The sequence below is a fragment of the Schistocerca americana genome, chromosome 1, assembly GCF_021461395.2.
Source record: "Schistocerca americana isolate TAMUIC-IGC-003095 chromosome 1, iqSchAmer2.1, whole genome shotgun sequence".
NCBI classification, from domain to species: domain Eukaryota; kingdom Metazoa; phylum Arthropoda; class Insecta; order Orthoptera; family Acrididae; genus Schistocerca; species Schistocerca americana.
The window spans coordinates 578,399,148-578,419,695 of record NC_060119.1 but is presented as its reverse complement, the minus strand read 5'-3'; the positions used below and the strand labels follow the sequence as shown (position 1 = coordinate 578,419,695).

Genomic DNA, 20,548 nt, shown 5'->3' with positions numbered 1-20,548 from the left:
AGAGAGGCGCTCTGCATCGCGGTGTAGCTTGCTCGCCAGGTTTCGAGAGGGTGCGTTTCTGGATGAGGTATCGAATATATTGCTTCCCCCTACTTATACTTCCCGAGGAGATCACGAATGTAAAATTAGAGAGATTAGAGCGCGCACGGAGGCTTTCAGACAGTCGTTCTTCCCGCGAACCATACGCGACTGGAACAGGAAAGGGAGGTAATGACAGTGGCACGTAAAGTGCCCTCCACCACACACCGTTGGGTGGCTTGCGGAGTATCAATGTAGATGTAGATGTAGATCCTATATTGCCACAAAGAGAATACCTATCCTATATTACCACAAAGAGAATACCTATCCTACATTACCATTAGGCAAAACCAAAGTAAAAGGAGCAGTATATGGTAAAGGAGTAGATGTAAAATTGCAGACACATTTATCATTTTGTATTGCAGGTCATACATTTCACTCAACAGACGTTATTTTAGGTACGAATTTTCTGGTACAACACGACGCAATTATTGACTTTCAAAATTAATATTTAATGTTAAAGGACGAAAATGTACAACTGGCATTAGAATTTCAGCACTCTTTATCTGCAGAAGAACAAACAATTAATCGTACAGAGGTCATTTCCGCATCACGTAACATAGACTGTCATTCCACATTGTTCACAGATACGTACGTCCACAACTATAATACTCCAGACGAAGCCGACTATGACGTTATGCAAATGATTTCTGATAAAGTTAAACAGAGCAGTGCAAATACAGACGACGAACGCACGCAACTGCGCAAAATTCTTTAGAGCAAGCTCCAGTTTTCGACAACGTCCCTGGTACTATGTCCAGTTTTATGTAAGAATTTCAAGTTAAACAGCACGATAAATTTAAAGCCAAACATTATCCCATTCCGTATATTCACAGAGAACAAGTTAAGAAAGAATTGCAAGCTATGCTTGACCAAGGAATTATTGAACCGGCAGTTAGTCCGTACATAAACCCACTCCATATTATTAAGAAAAAGGATGGTTCACTTCGTCTCGCACTTGACTCGCGTGACATCAACGACATTATTATTAATGAAACAGATCGCCCACAGACACTAGAAGAACTTCTACAGAAATTTCATGGTACTGCTATTTATTCCACATTAGATCTGAAATCGGGATTTTGGCAAATTCAGCTCCATCCGAACTGCAGAAAGTACACGGCTTTTCTCTGTTTTGGTGACTGTTATCAATTTTGTAAATTACCGTTCGGTTTAACTATTTCATCAGCAGCATTTATTCGCTGTTTGAATAGTATACTCCCGACAGAACTTAAAGACAGAATCACAACGTATGTAGACGACATTCTTATTGCAGAAGCTAACTGGTCTGAACACTATCTGATTCTTGAACAACTGTTACGAACTTGTCGTGCACAAGGACTCACAGTTAATGTCAGCAAATCGCACTTTGGCAAAACTTCTATAAAATTTCTTGGACATGTAATTTCAGCAGAGGACAATGCGCCTAACCCGGAAGAATTTCAAGCTTTACGTGACATTACTGTTCCTACGATGAAGAAATAACTACGCAGCTTTTTGGGTTTAATTAACTTTTTTCGTAAATTTATTCATTACTCTGCTTTAGACACCCCTAGATTATGTCAAATGACGGGTAAAAACACTATTTGGTCCTGGGATAGCCAAGCACATTCTGAATTTGTGAATATGAAAGAAGCTTTGTTGAACGCACCACTTTTATCACATCCAGATCTTACTAGAAATTTTCCCATTGCTACCGACAGTTCTAACACCGCTTTAGGCGTACACATTTTTCAGGAAATTGAAGAAGATGGTACTACAGTAATTAAAAACATCGCCTTTGCGAGTCGCATTCTGTCACCTGCTGAACGCAATTATTCTGTTACAGAACTTGAAACATTATGTGTTGTATGGGCATTCACGAGATTTAGGCATTTTCTTTATGGAAGACACACTACCGTTTACACAGATCATAGAGCTATACAGTTTTTACTTTCCGCTAAATTTACACACGACATATTAAGCAGATGGAGACTTTATTTACAGGAATATAATTTTACAATTGTTCACATCCCAGGTACACAAAATATTGTAGCAGACGCACTATCCCGTTCTCCCAGCAACAATCAGCAACACATCGCAACCAACTTCTGCAAAGCAAATTTCAGCGTCATGTATATTCAACAAGTTGCATTTGAAAATTTCATTTCGTCGTCATTACGAGACATAGCACAAGAGCAGAGTAAAGACAACGTATGGAAGGAAATTAAACACCTTTGGCAAGATAGGAATAATGTTACCATTAGAAATCATTACACTGTACGCAATTGCATTCTGTTTCGCCGCTCTCACCCTGACAGCAACAACTGGTTATTATGCATTCCTGACGAGCTTGTAATCAAATTAATTTGGTATACTCATTTAAGTTACGCGCATTATGGAGCCAGAAAATGTTTTCTAATACTGAGACAGAACTGTTATTTTACCAACATGGAGAAACGTATTCGACGAGTTTTAGCGTCATGTAAAATCTGCCAGAAAGCTAAGTCAGATACGACTTCACATATTCCTCCGTTACATCCCATTGTACCTGTTAAATTGAGACACATGGCCGCTGTAGACATTTTTGGTCCGATTCCCAGAACTAATAGAGGTTTTTTCTACATCTTTGTCGCTGTTGAACTCACTTCAAAATTTGTTACCTTCACTCCGTCACGCAAAGCTACTGCTAAATCTGTTTCGAAAGCATTTGTAAAACATTTTTTATTTCATGTAGGGCATGTATTGAAAGTAATTTCCGACAATGGACCACAATTTCGTATGTTACGAACAAGAAACATTTCTCCGATCTATGTGTCCAAGTATCATGCTTCTTCGAACCCTTGTGAACGATTAATGAAAGAAATTGATAAACTGTGTAGAATATACTGCCATAAAAGACATATTGATTGGGACACACAAATAATCTCATTCCAGGATGTAATTAATTCCTTACCAAATGAATCTACTGTGCTATCTCCCACTGTTATACTGAAAAATGTTGAACCACCTAACAAAATTAAAGAATTAGTATCCTTTCCTACATCTCGTCGACTACGACACCAAGAAATAATTGACATTGCGCTGAACAACATCAAACGTGCCGCAGAGCGCCGGAGAAGACAGCAAAAACAGGTTTGTACACGCCGTGACTTTCACATTGGACAGAAGATATTAGTACGTACACACTATTTATCTAAGAGAGGAAAGAATAGATGTAGTAAATTTGAGCTTCTATATGCAGGTCCATACAGAATTCGCAGCATTCGTCACCCCAATGTAGTACACGTCGAAACTCTGAGAATCAGAAAAAGTAAAGGCAATCACCATGTCTCCAATGTTAAAACCCTTTATTGAAAGAACATACTTTATGATTTATCACACTGTAATGCCATTTTCTGATTTTTATATGGCCAATGATGCAATTATATCTATGTGATTACTTACTGATGTTTATCATATTTTTTCTTGGCAAGTGCCCAGCAAGGTAAGGTTAGCAGGTCGCTTTTCTTGTCGTGATATATCAGACCGTGCACATTTTTCATTTTTCGTGTATGTATGATTGTTTTCCTGTTTTGTTTCCATGCACTATGAAATGTTTAAGATGTAACAAACACATGTTGATTTTGACATTTTGCCTTATGATATCTCAACATCGTGACTATCTTACATTTTTTTTGCTACTACATTATGATAAGTTGTGTACATTTTTGCACATGAACACTGTCTATGTTTTTGACATAATACGTTTTCTGTCATGCTTTGCTGTTTGCTTAATTATATCACTAGAAACCAATTTTTATTTAATGGGTATATGATTTAAATGCAAGACATTAATCATTGTTCATCATTTTCATAAAGCAATAACGTAAAAATGAAATAAATTAAACAAAATGGGAATGGGAATTTCACCTTCGGAATGAACGAAAGAAGATGCAATACCTCATCGCGAAGAGTAAATGGATCAGAATTAACAAACATTAACATGAATATACTATACACATCGTCTGATAGCAGTCTTAAGTAATTATTTTTCTTTCAGAACACGAGGCGATTGATGCAGGCTGTCAAACGGAACTACACATCTTAGTTTTAGTGATGAAATATGCTGGATATAAGAAACTCTATAGTATGAATAGTTGTATGAAGTAAATGGTAATATAAATAATGAATAATGAAGTGTCTTTTTGCAGATGATAATGAATGATGATGAATAGTGATGAAGAATATGGTAATATAAACAATGAAGTTATTCTTTACAGGTGATGATAATAATGAAGTTATGGTGATATGAATAATGAAGTATTTGTTTACAGGTGACGATAGTGATAAATTTTATATGGCCGCTAAATGCAACACTTTTAAGTTTTTCTTTGCTGATGAGGATAATGATGAAGTTTATATATTTACTGTTAGTTAAGAAATGCTATGTAGTTATTTAAGTACTTGTTGCAGTTCGTTTTGACACTAAGTCTTATGTTGCATGGTATAATGACTGAAGGTTTTGGAAAGGACAGCTAGAGTACATATATATATATATATATATATATATATATATATATATATATATATATATATATATATATTTCTAGGAGAATCTATTCATGAAATTAATGTGCTATAAGCAGTTAGTCATTAAACCTGTTCTAGTACTTGCATTTTTTTTTACCCATTTGTGTGTGTCATTCATGAATGTGATCACATATACTCTACTTGTTTCATAACCATGCTACAGCTGACTCATGACAAATGACATTACCTATCCTCATTTGCAGCAATACGTCAAAAGCAAATATTTTCATGCACCAGCAATTAATTATCAATCCAAACGCAATGCATTGCTAGCACAAAAAAAATAGACCTTGAATAATAGTTACAGTGTGTTACATTTTAAATATGTCTTATGTCACTGGAATGATCAGTTCTGAGTAATACTGAATGATGTTTTCTAATCACAGACCTTGAATAATAGTTAGTGTGTTACGTTTTCAATATTTCCTATGTCACTTGAATGATGAGTTCTAAGTAACACTGAATGTTGTTTTGTAATAATGCATAAATACTATGCCAATAATTTCTGTAAATAATATTTTTGTTATACCCTATAAATGATATGCCAATACTTAACTCCCATTTTGAATGATAACTTCTGAATAACACTGAATAAGGTTTTCTAAAAATATAAGAATACTTTGTAACTGGCCAATGAGTGCTAATAAATATTTTAAATATGTCGTATGTCACTTGAATGATGAAAAATGTTTTGTACTATTGAATACTTGCTATATGTTTAATAACTGGCCTATGAAAGCCACTGTTTCTTATTTTATTTTGTATTATGGCACCTACATGCTATTATATATGAATACCAGTAGCTTGATGCTACACTCATTAGATCCTGTTTTGTAGGATGTCTTCTGATGTTTGTAACTGGCCAAACAGTGCCAATGATTACTATAACTAGATGAATTATGTAAATGGTATGCCATTAATTAACTCTTGCTTTGAATGATCACTTTTAAGTGGTTTGTAACTGGCCAAGAAGTGCCAAGATTTACTGTCATCAGATGACTTATGAATAATATTCTGTAATACTCCATACATAGTACAGAAATATTTAGTAACTAGGCAATGAGTGCCACCAATTACTCAAATCGGTTGATAGACTAGTTTAATTCTCAATGATGACTAGCATAAGACTTAATTGTTGTAACCGCAGGAACAAGCCAAGTCTAATTGCAGTACCTTAAGAATAGTACGTAGGACGAAGTTAAAACTGTAGCGCTGGACGCCAGGCGTGGCAGAAGGGTTAGCCGAGGCGGCACTCAAACTGCTGGGCAGCTGGGTGCTTTGATAAGAAAGTAAACAGCCAGTAGACACAAACGAAGGTCTGTGCAGGGACTCATGATAAGCATTCAATTAAGAATATCAACAGAAAGCATTCCTGGCTAGAGAGAGAGGTCTGGGAGTGGAGAGAGAAAGAAAGAGGGCCCTTGGTGGGGACCGCACTACGTCATGAGGAGCCAATGAAGGGCTCAGGACGCAGTGCGTGACCTTATAGGGAGAGGCGCCTCTGCCCCTCCACTCAGCCTCTGAAGAACAATAGCAACAACAATGTTTTAACGATACCAAATAAGGACACGTTGCCTTCGACGCTACGTCAGGCCAAGCGCTGGCGGGGTCGAAGGGGAAACGCTAACAAAACCCGAGAGCACGCCGCTCTGAGGTCTTGTCTTGTCGTGTCGGGTCTTGTCTGGTGAGGGCGAAGAGTTAGATAGCAGCAGCCGACTTGGGCTGGGGAACGGGCTGTAGGCAGTCAGCCGGAGATAGTCGCTGGAGAGCGTTAAGGCGTAGCCGCGGGACTCTAACGTAGGGTGTTAGGAAACATTGCAGACCTTCTAGTAGGCAGTCGGAACGGTGGAGTCAGTCACCGTCTCTGTATTAGACTTGGCCTTCCTGTGAGTGCAACCACCGTCAGATAGGGCGATTTGTATTCACTTAGAATAAACTGCAATTTATTAAAGTTATCACGACTTTAATTTCTATCACCTTCCTAGCCTTGTGAAAACCAGGGATTTTTACATCTTAGCCAGATCAAAAGTCTCCCTCTCATTACGGTCAACCGGCTATAATCCCATCCACGAACCGTGTCGCTCAATCCCTCGCAATACCCACGCTTGGGACGCGACATAAATAAAAACTTTTTGGTGCCAGGTGTGGGGTTATCACAAAGGCGCATAGGCTCCTACCTCCAGGAGACATTAGATTTTGCTACAGCGACTGTGGCAATTGGCAGGAAGTTGTGGCGACTCGCAACTTTCAGCATTAGTAGCACCAGTACGTCAGAGTCCAGAAAGGTAGTCCTCGCGGGTGCAGGGCAACGCAGGACGGCGGCAGCGCGACGCGGAGCGACGAGGCACAGAGGTGCCTGAGCAGCCAGCGTTCGAGTCCGAGGGTCCGGGCCGAGCAGCAGCAGAAGCGGCAGCAGCCGTAGCAGCGGCAGCCGAGGAGAGCGACGGGGTCGGCACAGCCCAGCAGAGCGGCGGCCGGCGCATCGCAGCAGCGCGGGACAGCGCGGGCGCAGAGACAGTGCGGAGCAGCGCGGGACAGCGCGGGCACAAATAGAGCGCGAAGCAGCGCAGGACGACGCGAGCCAACAGAGCAGACGGCGCACCACACGAGAAGCGGTAATTGTAAAACTGTATTAAGAATATTGTATTTTGTTGTGTAAAGTGTTAACTTAGTTAAGATGCCCCTAAATAATGAAGTTGCTTCATCCTCCACTAGTGGTAAGATGTCAGTGAAAGAGGCCCTATGTATTGTGTCGAAAGTTTTCGAAGGGAACAAGAAGGATTTAAGAGAATTTATCGAAAACGTAGATGCAGCTTTTGAATTAGTAAAGCCTGAGGAACACGAAACGTTATTGAAGTTCGTGAAAGCAGGTCGAGATTGCAGGTGCGTGAACGCACAGGTACGTGGCAAGAGGTGAAACACGTTTTAGAGGAAAATTATGCCAGTAAGCGTACTATAGACTACTACGCATGTAAAATTTTCCAAGCCAGACAGGGACAAGGGGAACCGATAGCAATGTGGGCAAGCAGAATTGATGAAATGCAGAGAGACTTTCGCGAAGCGGTAAACAGAGTTACGGCCAGAGAAAACTTGAAAGGTGCAATAGAACTAGTTGACTCCTTAGGAAGAGCGTGTTTTATACAGGGTTTAAGTAATGACAGAATACAAACAATAGTGAGAAGTAGAGGCGATGAAATCACGTTGGCAGCAGCAGTGGAGTTGGCACTGCAGGAGGAGAGTGCGATATTGTCCATGAGAGAGCGGGGACTAGCCCCGAGGGTAACGTACACTCGAAATAAGGAAGCTGTAAAAAACGTGAGAGAAAGTAAAGAGTTGAAATGTTTCAATTGTGGGCTGAGAGGTCACATAGCGAGCAAATGTAGGAAAAGCAGGCCAGAGCATAGAGTACGAGCCATGACAGGTAAAGAATTTACGAACTTTTGCTATGGGTGTGACAAGCCGGGACACACAGACATGGAATGCAGGGTGCGGTTAAGGAAAGTTCACCCGATAGATGTAAGGGAATTCAGAGGGAATCATAGAGAAACCGATGGAGGGTTACGAGAGTGGAGATGTCCACAGTGTAATTTACCAGGGAACTGCGGAGTTCCGTGCACAAGAGTAAAAGATGTTGCGTGCTTTAAGTGTAAGCGGCAGGGCCACTACGCGAAAGACAGCCACGAAGGGCCCTGGCACGCCTGGAGAAAAGGCAGGGTGCCAGTATCGAGCAAAACAGGAAAGGTAGTACAGGGAAACTAAGAGGCGGCAAGGCCGCGCAGTCGGGCCTTGTTGCAATAGGTAAACCCACAGTGAGGGTAATCGACTGTGCAACAGAAAACGACGTGGTAATGTTGTACCGCGTAGAACTAAAGAAGTACTTAAAGTTGCTAATAGACACGGGAGCACAATTGTGTTTGTTAAAGAGGACGAGCATTCCGGTAAAGAGTAGGCTGGGAATCAATGAAACAGAAAAGCTTCGGTTAAAAGGTGTAACGAGTGAATCCGTTAGCACAATAGGCACGGTACAAATAAACTTAAGTATAGACGGATCTGAAAAGGTGAAACATAAATTTCACGTGTACGGTAGAGGTTTAGACATTCCGTACGACGGATTGATAGGAAGAAACTTCTTAACACAGCATAGCGCTAAACTGGACTATGCAGGTAAAATAATAAGACTAAAAGGCGAGATATACCCTTAGTAGTAGAGGAAGAACCAAAGGGACAAGAGATAGAAGCAGATTCAGAAATAGGCGGGGAGATAGGGCCCCGGGAAGAAAGAATAATGTTGTTGAAAGTGGACGGAAAGGTACCACGGGGAATCGAAAGAGAAATGGTCATACCGAGGCAGGAGATTGCACGAGGGGTGCATGTACCAGAGTCCTTAGTAAAAGTGCGAAATGGGAAACGCATAGTAAGTGCATTAAACGTGTCAGAGGACAGAGTTCGACTAGGAAATGTCAGACTAGTAACGGAAGAGTTAGAAAGAATAGCGAAAGTACGCGAAGTAAAATGTAGCACTGAAGCAGTAGGTAAGACGGAAAGTCGTGCTAGTGTGTTGCGAAGGCAACTCAGAATGGATCATTTGAATGTCGAAGAAAAGAGTTCTCTAGCAGAGGTATGCACGGAGTACGGAGATGTATTTCATCTACTGGGGGACAAACTGTCCTATACTTCTGCAGTGAAACATAGAATACCGATTGCGCCGGAACACGCGGGGAAGGTAGTGAACGCTAGACCGTACAGAATCCCTGAAGCGCAAAAAGAAGTGCTAAAAGAGCAAATAGAACAGATGCTCAAGGATGACATAATTGTCGAAAGCAAGAGCGCATGGAACGCACCGTTACTGTTAGTTCCAAAGAAGTTGGATGCAAGTGGCAAGCAGAAATGGAGAATAGTAGTGGACTACCGACAATTAAATGACATCACGGTAGGCGATGCATTTCCACTGCCGAATATCTCCGATATCATGGATCAATTAGGGCAAGCCAAGTACTTCTCGACGCTTGACCTTGCAAGCGGGTACCATCAAATATTGACGGACGAGAAGGACAGAGAGAAAACGGCATTCAGCTCAAACTATCAGCATTACGAATACAAAAGAATGCCGATGGGACTGAAAGGACTAATGAACACAGTATTGGCAGGTTTACAAGGTGTTAAACGTTTTGTCTATTTGGACGACATAGTATGTTATGGGAAAAACCTGCAGGAGCATAACGAAAAACTCCGGGAAATATTTGACAGGTTGCGAGAGCACAATTTGAAGTTGCAACCGGACAAGTGTGAATTTCTGAGGAAGGAGGTAATCTTCCTAGGTCATTGTATCACGGACAAGGGAATATCACCGGATATGGCAAAGGTGGAGAAGGTGAAGTTCTTCCCACAGCCGAGAACAACAAAAGAACTAAAAGGGTTTCTAGGATTGATAGGGTACTATCGACGTTTCATTGCAAATTTCAGCAAAATTGCGAAACCTCTCCATGAGCTCTTAATGAAAGGAGTAGAATACCAATGGGGAGAACGACAGAAGAATGCGTTCGAGGAACTGTAAGAGAAATTAGTGAATCCTCCGTTACTTCAGTATCCCGACTTTACGAAACCGTTTATAATCACAACGGATACGAGTAACGCAGCGTTGGGAGCCGTGTTATCGCAAGGGAAAAAGATTGGCGAAGACTTGCCGATTGCATATGCATCCAGAGCACTGAACAAAGCAGAACTGAACTATAGTACAACGGAAAAAGAGTTGTTAGCCATAGTGTACGCGGTAAAACAGTTTAGACCATACGTGTATGCGTGAAAATTCACAGTGGTGACATGGATATTTAGTGTGAAGGATCCGAGTTCGAGGCTCCTAAAGTGGAGACTGAAGCTCGAAGAGTACGACTACGAGGTAGTATATAAGCCAGGAAGGCTAAACAGTAATGCAGACGCGTTAAGCCGGATAAGGCATGAAGGAAAGGAAGAGATAAGTTCAAAGCGGAATGTGGAGGCAGAAAGAACCTCCGTAGCACAAGCTGAGGCGGAACAGAGTTCCGTAAACGTGCGGCAAGCGCAAGTGTCAGGTGAAATAGACCAGAAGACAAATAGTAATGAGGAAATTAGCCCCGAAGAAAAGGAAAGTATATTAAAGGAGATGCACGATAATCCCTTGGGAGGGCACCAGGGAATGCATAGGACATTCGAGAGGATAAAGGCGCACAAGCAGTGGCGCGGAATGAAGCGGGACATTGAAAATTATATTAGGAAGTGTCCATCATGTCAAAAGAACAAAAACACACAAATGAAAACAAGGATGCCTTTAGAAATTACAGACACAGCTGAAACAGTATTTGAAAAATGTGCAATGGCTATAGTGGGTCCACTAGATGTATCTAGTACAGGAAAAAAGTACATGCTAACATTCCAAGACGATCTGAGTAAATTCACAGTAGCAGTCCCTATTGACAAGCAAGACGCTGAAACTGTAGCAGAAGCATTTGTAGAAAATATAGTATTAAGGTATGGGATTCCATCAGTTTTGTTAACAGATCAAGGATCAAATTTTCTGAGTGATGTGTTTAAAAGTGTATGTAAATTGTTGAAGGTAAAACGTATAAATACTACAGCGTACCACCCTGAGTCAAATGGTGCTCTAGAAAGGAGCCATAGAACAATTGTAGAATATCTCAGACACTTTGTAACAGGAGATCAAAGTTCATGGGACAAATGGGTGCCGTATGCAATTTTTGTGTTCAACACTACACCACACAGTAGCACAGGTTATACACCATTCGAGTTAATGTACGGAAGAAAGGTTAACATACCAGGAGTACTGCAGCAAGAAACACCGCAGGTAAGTTACGATTATGATTCGTATGTAAATAAGCTAAGAGCACGAATGCAGGAAGCCCATAGAGTGGCTAAAGATTCTATTATAAGGAGTAAGATAATCAGTAAAGGACAGTATGATTTGAAACAGAATCCAAAAGAATTTACTGTAGGGGACAAGGTGTTATTACACGACGAATCAGTGAGACGTGGTAGATCTCGGAAACTAGATTCGCAATGGAGAGGTCCATTTGAAGTGTTAAAAGTGGAAGGTCCTAACGTAGTTATAAGAGTTAAGAGAAATAAAGAAACAAAAGTACATGCCAACAGGCTGAAACAGTTCTTTTAAATTTCAGGTATGGCACTCAAATGGCAAATGATGCAACTCATCATAGTGGTAGCAACATACAGCTTCGTTGCATCAGGATACGAAACGAACGATTCCAAAGTAACCTCAATACCAAGTTCATCAGGACTATATTACGATCACGTAGGACAACTAGAGATATACAGTACCACATGGAGAATAGTCACATATGTTAACTTAGATGTAATAACAGAAAGATTTCAAAAAGCAGAGATGTACGGTAAGGCAGCGGTACAGAGGTGCCGTGACACATTGAAACAACTAAACGTTGGATTAATAGAATGTAGAGTATTAGATCAGCAAGTTACACACCACGTAGAAAAGATTACAGGGTTACAGCAACTCGTACAGCAACTCACAAAACACGAAACCAGAAGAAAGAGAGGAGTATTCAACTTCGTCGGACAGGTAAGTAAGATACTGTTCGGGACATTGGACGAAGCAGACGCAGCATACTATAAGGAAAGAATAGATGCTATGGAAAAGAACTCTGAAGGGTTGCTGAGGTTAACTAAGGAACAGGTGGCAGTGGTAAGGGCCACATTAGCAGGAGTAAACAGAACAGTATATACACTAGAATCAAACGAACACATTCTAAGGACAGGCATGCAGAGACTAGAGAGGTTCATGAAAGAATACGTAAAGGAAACAGATATGGGTTTCAAACGGGTAGCAACTTTTGCCACTGTAACGGAACAAGTATTACAATTAGCGGCAGTGTTTGGCCAAATCGAAGAAGAGTACGAGCAAATGATAAATGCCATTGTAAATGCTCAAAAAGGAATACTTCAGCCTCACATCATTAATCCAGTACAAATTGTGAAGTATCTAAGTTTAATGCGAGGCGAATTAAAGGACGTGAAGTTTCCTGTTCCTCTCGCGGAGTCATCAGGCTACCTCTTGTTAAGAATAATCGATCTAGATGTTTTCATTTCCGGTAGCATACTAGGGTACGTAATTAATATCCCTTTAATAGACAATAATAATTTCAATTTGTACAGAGTTCTTCCATTACCAAAGGAGATCCCAAATATGAAAGGGAGGTACATATACATACAGCCAGAGAAAGAATTTCTACTGATAGATGAATCCAAAAGGCAGTACGCGAAACTTTCTGCGGATGATTTAAAATGTAAAGAATTGAGTAAGAACAAAAAACTGTGCAGACAGTCATTCGCATTGCTATCGACATTCGACCATGAGGAATGCGAAGCCAAGTTATTACAACCGGTAAGAGAAATTCCGGAAGATTGTGTGCGAAAAATAGTCGCACTGAATCAGAGCCTTTGGACCCATCTAAACAGTAACGAATGGCTATATGTAGCTCCTAAGGAAGAAGGACTGACAGTATTATGTGGAAAAGAACCCCCGAAGGATTTATTAATGAAAGGGGTAGGAAAGATAAGTTTTTATAGCAAATGTAAAGGGTATGGAACTAGAGTGTTCATACAAACAGATAGAGTAATTCATAGTAACGTAACAAAGAAGGATATAATACCTCAAATTAATTTAGAATTTGACTGTTGTGTAGTAAACGAAGAAAAGAAGAATGTCTCAATGTTAACGTTAGATTTACCACTAGAACAGGTAGTAACACAATTAGACGACTTGAAAGTCGCTGGGAAAAGGTTGGACGATGTCCAGCGGATGGCCGAAATGCAGGAGGAGGAACTAAAATACTCCAGATACTTTACCCATTTCTCAGTAACTACATACATAGCTATAGCAATAGTCATTGTTGTTGTAATAACATGTTGTTGTAAAAAATGTAAATGCTGTAAGGAATGTTTCAAAAGTTTATGAAAGTACTTTGACGATAATAACTGCTGTGGTAAAGTATGTATAAGAAACACTATAGTAAATCAATATCCAGAGACTAGCTTAAGCAGAAGGCAAGCTAATAAAGACACTGAAGAGGTAGTAATATACGAAAGATGTGGGAAAAACCACGAAGAATCAGGTCTGTTCAGAAACAGGGGTTAAGTCAAATCAAAAGGTAAAATATATTAGAGGTGTCTTATGAAAAGGTGTAATCAATTTTAGTGTTTTGTCCATTTTGGAAACTGTATGTATTTGTTGAATGAAAATGGTATTTTGTATCAATGTTTAAAAATGTACTTTGATTGTAATTGTATCAATGACTTGGAAAAAAAAGTGTACCTTGATAAATGTATGTTTGATAAATAATTGCTGTAGCAATGAATTGAAAAAAAAGAGAAGAAAAGTGTATCTTGATAAATGTATGTATAAAATGATTATGTCTCACAAAGAACTTAATGGAATTCAGTGTATATGAAAGAAAAAGAAACATATGAAGTGTTGATGTAACAAAGAAAATGTAATCAAATAAAATGAGAGAATCACAATTGACGGTACTCTGAGGAGTAACGCCAATTTCCCTGGCGGGGGAGGTGTTGTAACCGCAGGAACAAGCCAAGTCTAATTGCAGTACCTTAAGAATATTACGTAGGACGAAGTTAAAACTGTAGCGCTGGACGCCAGCCGTGGCAGAAGGGTTAGCCGAGGCGGCACTCAAACTGCTGGGCAGCTGGGTGCTTTGATAAGAAAGTAAACAGCCAGCAGATACAAACGAAGGTCTGTGCAGGGACTCATGATAAGCATTCAATTAAGAATATCAACAGAAAGCATTCCTGGCTAGAGAGAGAGGTCTGGGAGTGGAGAGAGAAAGAAAGAGGGCCCTTGGTGGGGACCGCACTACGTCATGAGGAGCCAATGAAGGGCTCAGGACGCAGTGCGTGACCATATAGGGAGAGGCGCCTCTGCCCCTCCACTCAGCCTCTGAAGAACAATAGCAACAACAATGTTTTAACGATACCAAATAAGGACACGTTGCCTTCGACGCTACGTCAGGCCAAGCGCTGGCGGGGTCGAAGGGGAAACGCTAACAAAACCCGAGAGCACGCCGCTCTGAGGTCTTATCTTGTCGTGTCGGGTCTTGTCTGGTGAGGGCGAAGAGTTAGATAGCAGCAGCCGACTTGGGCTGGGGAACGGGCTGTAGGCAGTCAGCCGGAGATAGTCGCTGGAGAGCGTTAAGGCGTAGCCGCGGGACTCTAACGAAGGGTGTTAGGAAACATTGCAGACCTTCAAGTAGGCAGTCGGAACGGTGGAGTCAGTCACCGTCTCTGTATTAGACTTGGCCTTCCTGTGAGTGCAACCACCGTCAGATAGGGCGATTTGTATTCACTTAGAATAAACTGCAATTTATTAAAGTTATCACGACTTTAATTTCTATCACATTCCTAGCCTTGTGATAACCAGGGATTTTTACATCTTAGCCAGATCAAAAGTCTCCCTCTCATTACGGTCAACCGGCTAAAATCCCATCTACGAACCGTGTCGCTCAATCCCTCGCAATACCCACGCTTGGGACGCGACATAATGTCCATCTTCTGACCTAATTACCAGAAATTATACGTTTGTCCTGTCTATCCTTATGATCATGGAGCACTATATTTGGTTTCTGCACTAATTCTACGTTGGTGAAAGAGTGTGGTGTTGACACATCAAGGTGTCCACCACCTTGAACAATGGAGATGTTATTATGGTTCCACTGTTTGGTGTACCTAATGTACTACCAAAATGATAACATTGAATATTCATACGACATTTCAGTGTCTTGGCTACACTGATTAATACTTCAGGGAAGAGAACTTCAGATTGTCTCACTTGGTGTTGTGCTTCTGTAGAAAGATATGGACTTTCAGTGCAGCTACGTGCAACCTACTGTGCTACAACCATGATGCAATCCTTCCCTTTCCTATCCTAGTTCATGTAAAATGGTAAAAAAATACTACAGTGCATATGTACTTTATGTCATTGGTTAATATGTTTTGTACTCATTGCGTACACATTTTGTCATTGCTAGATATGTTCAGTACTACAGTGCGTATGCACTTAATGTCATTTGTTAATATGTTTTGTACTCATTGCGTATACATTTTGTTATTGCTAGATATGTTCTGAACTACAGTGCATATGCACTTTAAGTCAATTGTTAAAATGTTTGTACTCATTGCGTATACATTTTGTGATTTCTTGATATGTACTGTACTCAGTGCATGTGCACTCTATTTCATTTCATGTTCTGCACTTATATATGTATATGTATATACTCTCTGACTGTAAACTTAGTTAATTAAGAAAAATTTGTTGCTCATGGCAAGTCCAATTGTCTCACCACCGCTGCCAAATTTTTGCCCCCCAGTGGAGGATTATGTAAGAGGTCCGAGCAGATGTAATACAGATGTAATTTTATGTAAGAGGTCCGAGCAGATGTAATACAGATGTAAATTTATGTAAGACGTCCGAGCAGTTGTAATTTCGATGTATTGCTCATGCGCTGCCTGCGATATGCAAGGTATAAGAGAATCGCTGGCAAGAGACCAGTGTTGACTGTTCGAACTGTGTAGCAGTAGCAGTGAGTTGTTGCCAGTGTGTGTGTCTGCTCTGGTCTGGTCTGGTGTATCATGTTGGATGGGCTGCTCGCGGTGCAGCGATGCCGAAGCCTGAGTATTACTGTATAAGGTAAAAAAAGCAGTCTCGCGCATATCTAGTAATATTATGTAAACTCCCATGTATATATTTTAAAAATGTCGTAATAATAACAAGCATTCATTTCAATTTAAAGAATTTAATTTTTTTTTAATGCATGATCATTCCGATTGTTGCAAAAGAAAAATCATTTACTTCCTTTCATAAATAGCAAATGTACAGGCCAGCATTGCACAGAGCTGTGCCGGAAAAAGCTATTGTAAGAGCAGATAGTTGGCGACTTTATCGAGGTGAGAATTTTTGCTTTTTATTCAGAATGATCTTACAGGGCCATGACGCAGCATTGCTGTCGTCCAAATTTTACCAGGTTACTCAATTTATTTTTTATTACGAGGTTTAGGAATTTTTCTGTTTCGAGCTTACATTAAATGAGAAAAGAATTTTGTGGGTACATTCAATGGGAACCAGTTTTGTTGTGAGGTTACACTAAAATTAGAATCATTAACCAAAATATATTTTTTGTGGGGAGGTTACACTATTTAATTATATTTTTTGTGGGGAGGTTACACGGTGACGTAGAGGTGAAACAGATGCCTGACTGAACATTACAGTTGCAGACTGTCAACGTGGGTCTGGACAAGGCAAGCAGCAACAGTGCTGGTGCTCTTCAAGAGTATCGACGCATTAAAGGAATACGGAGAGGCTGAGGAACATATTTCGGAAGTCGGAATTAATTGCCGATTTAGGAGCTGCTCTCGGGATGAGGCCAACGGCCCATTATTGAAGAAGCCATGGATGAGAACGCTGGACGCAGTATGCGATCTTCAAGCAGTGTACGAGCAGTGTTATGACAACTGAACATTCCATGGGCCGCCGTTCGTAGAGTGCTGCGAACAACTATGAAATGGTATTTCTAGCGCGGTTCCAGGCCCTAGTGGATACAATTGGTCTTCACACTGATCAACGTCTGTAAGCTGAACTGTAGACGTAGAACACAGTTTAACAGAAGTTACCCACACAGTTTAACAAATGTTAACCACTCATGTGGAAATTAAAATGTCTTTAGTTCAATGACTTATTCGTTATTTCTCTTCCGTATAACCTTACTAATTTCCAGAGTGTTTCGTTGTCCTCTTCTTCATGGGAGCCCTCTTAAGGAGCGAAAGTTTAATTACAAACACACTGTAGTCCAGCTACGGTCCCGGCGGAGGTTCGAGTCCTCCCTCGGGCATGGGTGTGTGTGTTTGTCCTTAGGATAATTTAGGTTAAGTAATGTGTAAGCTTAGGGACTGATGACCTTAGCAGGTAAGTTCCATAAGATTTCACACAATTTTTGTATTCCAGCTAAGCGCACTTTGTCAGCACAGCGACTATGCGGAGATTACTAATTCCGTGAATCTTCTTGTTGCTGGTAAGATGCGCTTGGCGTTATCAGTTACGACTATCTGACGAAACGTGAGCTGAATCTTCTAACACAAATGAAAGATTGCATGGGATACAGCCGACGTCTTTCTTCATTATACACACATCAAAAAAAGTTTTGAACCACCCCGGTTCCCAGAATTCCTGAAGATAAGCGTTGACTGTGGATATTGTATCACAGACACAAGTCCCGTTGACTGTTCAGAGATGTCACTAAACCCGACCAAAGATGTAATCAGCCATGCATGAACATCGTCTATTGGACGGAGGGCGTCTGACAGCAGATCAGTTCCACTCATTCTTCCAGGAAGGAGGTAAACGGCTCGTGTTGTCTGTAGTTCAACCATGGCTAGAAGGTGAATACCGTTGTTAAATCGCGTCCGAATTCTTACTTTGTGCCAGGGAGGGCTCTCAACAAGGGAGAAGTCGAGGCGTCTCGGAGTGAACCAAAGCGATGTTGTTCGGACATGGAGGAGATACAGACAGACAGGAACTGCAGTTTACATGCCTCGCTCAGGCAGCCCAAGGGCTACAACTGCAATGGATGACCGCTACCTACGGATTACGGTTCGGAGCAAACCTGACGGCAATGCCACTATGTTGAACAACGCTTTTCGTGCAGCCACTGGACGTCGTGTTACGACTCTAACTGTGCGCAATAGGCTCCGTGCTGCGCAACTGCATTCCCGACGCCCATGGCGAGGTCTATCTTTGCAACCACGACACCATGCAGCCTGGTGCAGAACAGCCAGACGGTCGTTGGAGGCGTGTTTGGAGGCAACCCGGTCAGCCTAAAAGCCTTCGGCACTCTGTCCATTGAGTGCAGCAAGATGGAGGTTCCCTGCTGTTTATGGATGGGATCATGAGGGGACGACATACGCCGCTGGTGGTCATGGAAGGCGCCGTCACGACTGTACGATACGTGAATACCATCCTCCGACCGATAGTGCAACTATATCGGCAGCGTGTTGGCGAGGCATAAGTCTTCATGGACGACAATTTGCGCCCCCATAGTGCACATCTTGTGAATGACTTCCTTCAGGATAACGGCATGACTCGACTAGGGTGGCCAGCATGTTCTCCAGACATGATCGCTATCGAACATGCCAGGGATGGATTGAAAAGGGCTGTGTTGTGGACGACGTGACCCATCAACCACTCTCAGGTTCCAAAAAATGGCTCTGAGCACTACGGGACGTAATTATTAGATCATCAGTCCCCTAGAACACAGAAATAGTTAAACCTAACTAAACTAAGGGCATCACACACATCCATGCCCGAGGCAGGATTCGAACCTGCGACCGTAGCCGTCGCACGGTTCCAAACCGTAGCGCCTAGAACTGCTCGACCACTCTGGCCGGCCCACTCTACACCGAATCGCCACTATGGAGTGGGATAATATGCCACGACGAACACAATCATGCATCAATGCAAGAGGACGTGCTACCGGGTATTACAGGTACCGGTGTGTACAGCAATCTGGACGATCACCTCTGAACACCTCTGAAAGTCTCGCTGTATGGTGGTACAACAAGCAATGTGTGGTTTTCGTGAGCAATAAAAAGGGCGGAAATGACGTTTATGTTGATCTCTATTCCAATATTCTGTACAGGTTCCAGAATTCTCGGAACAGAGGCGATGCAAAACTTAAACTCACTGTAAAAAGCATTCTGAGAGTTTCTCAATACGATTGCAAAAAGGAAGACATTTAAAACCCTATGGCACAAGAAGTGTAACAGCAATCTGAAACAGAGGGGCGCTGATTTAAGACGTTGAACTATTTAAGAACAACATGATCGTAAAGCACCTCAGTCAAATAAAATTTCTATCACATATTCACCTACACATTAACTGACTCATTCGCCTACCTACATATGATCAAAACTCCTGCACATCTCAGAATAACACTGTAACATGCACATTGTCCGTAACACGGCCAACCAATATGTGTCATCAGCCACTGGCCCCCAAATGACAAGTCCTTAAAAATCTTGTGCTCCTAAAATCGGGTTGCTTATGTGCATTCCAGCAAAAACATAGTATAGAAATGGTTCAAATGGCTCTGAGCACTATGGGACTTAACATCTGATGTCATCAGTCCTCTAGAAGTTAGAACTACTTAAACCGAACCAACCTAAGGACACCACACACTTCGTTGCCTGAGTCAGGATTCGAACCTGCGACCTTAGCGGTCGCCCGGTTCCAGACTAGAACCGCTAGGCCACTTCGGCCGGCACACATAGTATAGCTTTTTAGATATTTCTCAGTGTTGAAGGTGCTGACAAGTAACTGTACTAAGAACGTCAGTAGCTACTGTTACTAACTGACTCATATGACATAGAGGAAATGAAACATTGAAGTTAAATCACAGAATTTCTTAACACTCACTTTTAAATCTCGTGAAAGAAACTCTGTGTTCTAAATTTAACTCTCTTAAATGAGAAGATCCATATGTTATAGACGTAAGTTACACTGCATCGTTCACTGGGCAAAGTTCTTAATGATATCACAGAGCAGTTGGTCACATACGTTTTGACGGCGACTGACAGAACTCTTTTGTATCTGGTGTAAGTATCATGTGTGTGTGTTTCTAGTAAACGATCGGTTTCTAAAAAATCAGTGTTAATACGTACATACTTAAAATGGTAAAAATATAACGTGTTTCGCTATTATAGATACAAATGAAAGGGGAGAACAGAGGACAATGAAAGGAGAAAATTATCTTAGTAAACTTATTCTCCGAGGATCCAGACTGCAGATATGCGCTTGTGGAGAAACACGTTACAGTGTTGTTACGTAGGGTCA

General features: G+C 41.3%; 1 protein-coding gene across 1 annotated transcript; it reads left to right on the top strand.

Moving 5' to 3' along the window:
• Window positions 1–7,306: 7,306 nt before the first annotated feature.
• Window positions 7,307–11,822, top strand: LOC124578584. Its single transcript, XM_047131233.1, is given in 4 exon segments — window positions 7,307–7,493; window positions 7,496–7,908; window positions 11,219–11,467; window positions 11,799–11,822. Coding segments are annotated over 4 exon segments (873 nt in total).
• The last annotated feature ends 8,726 nt before the right edge of the window (window positions 11,823–20,548 follow it).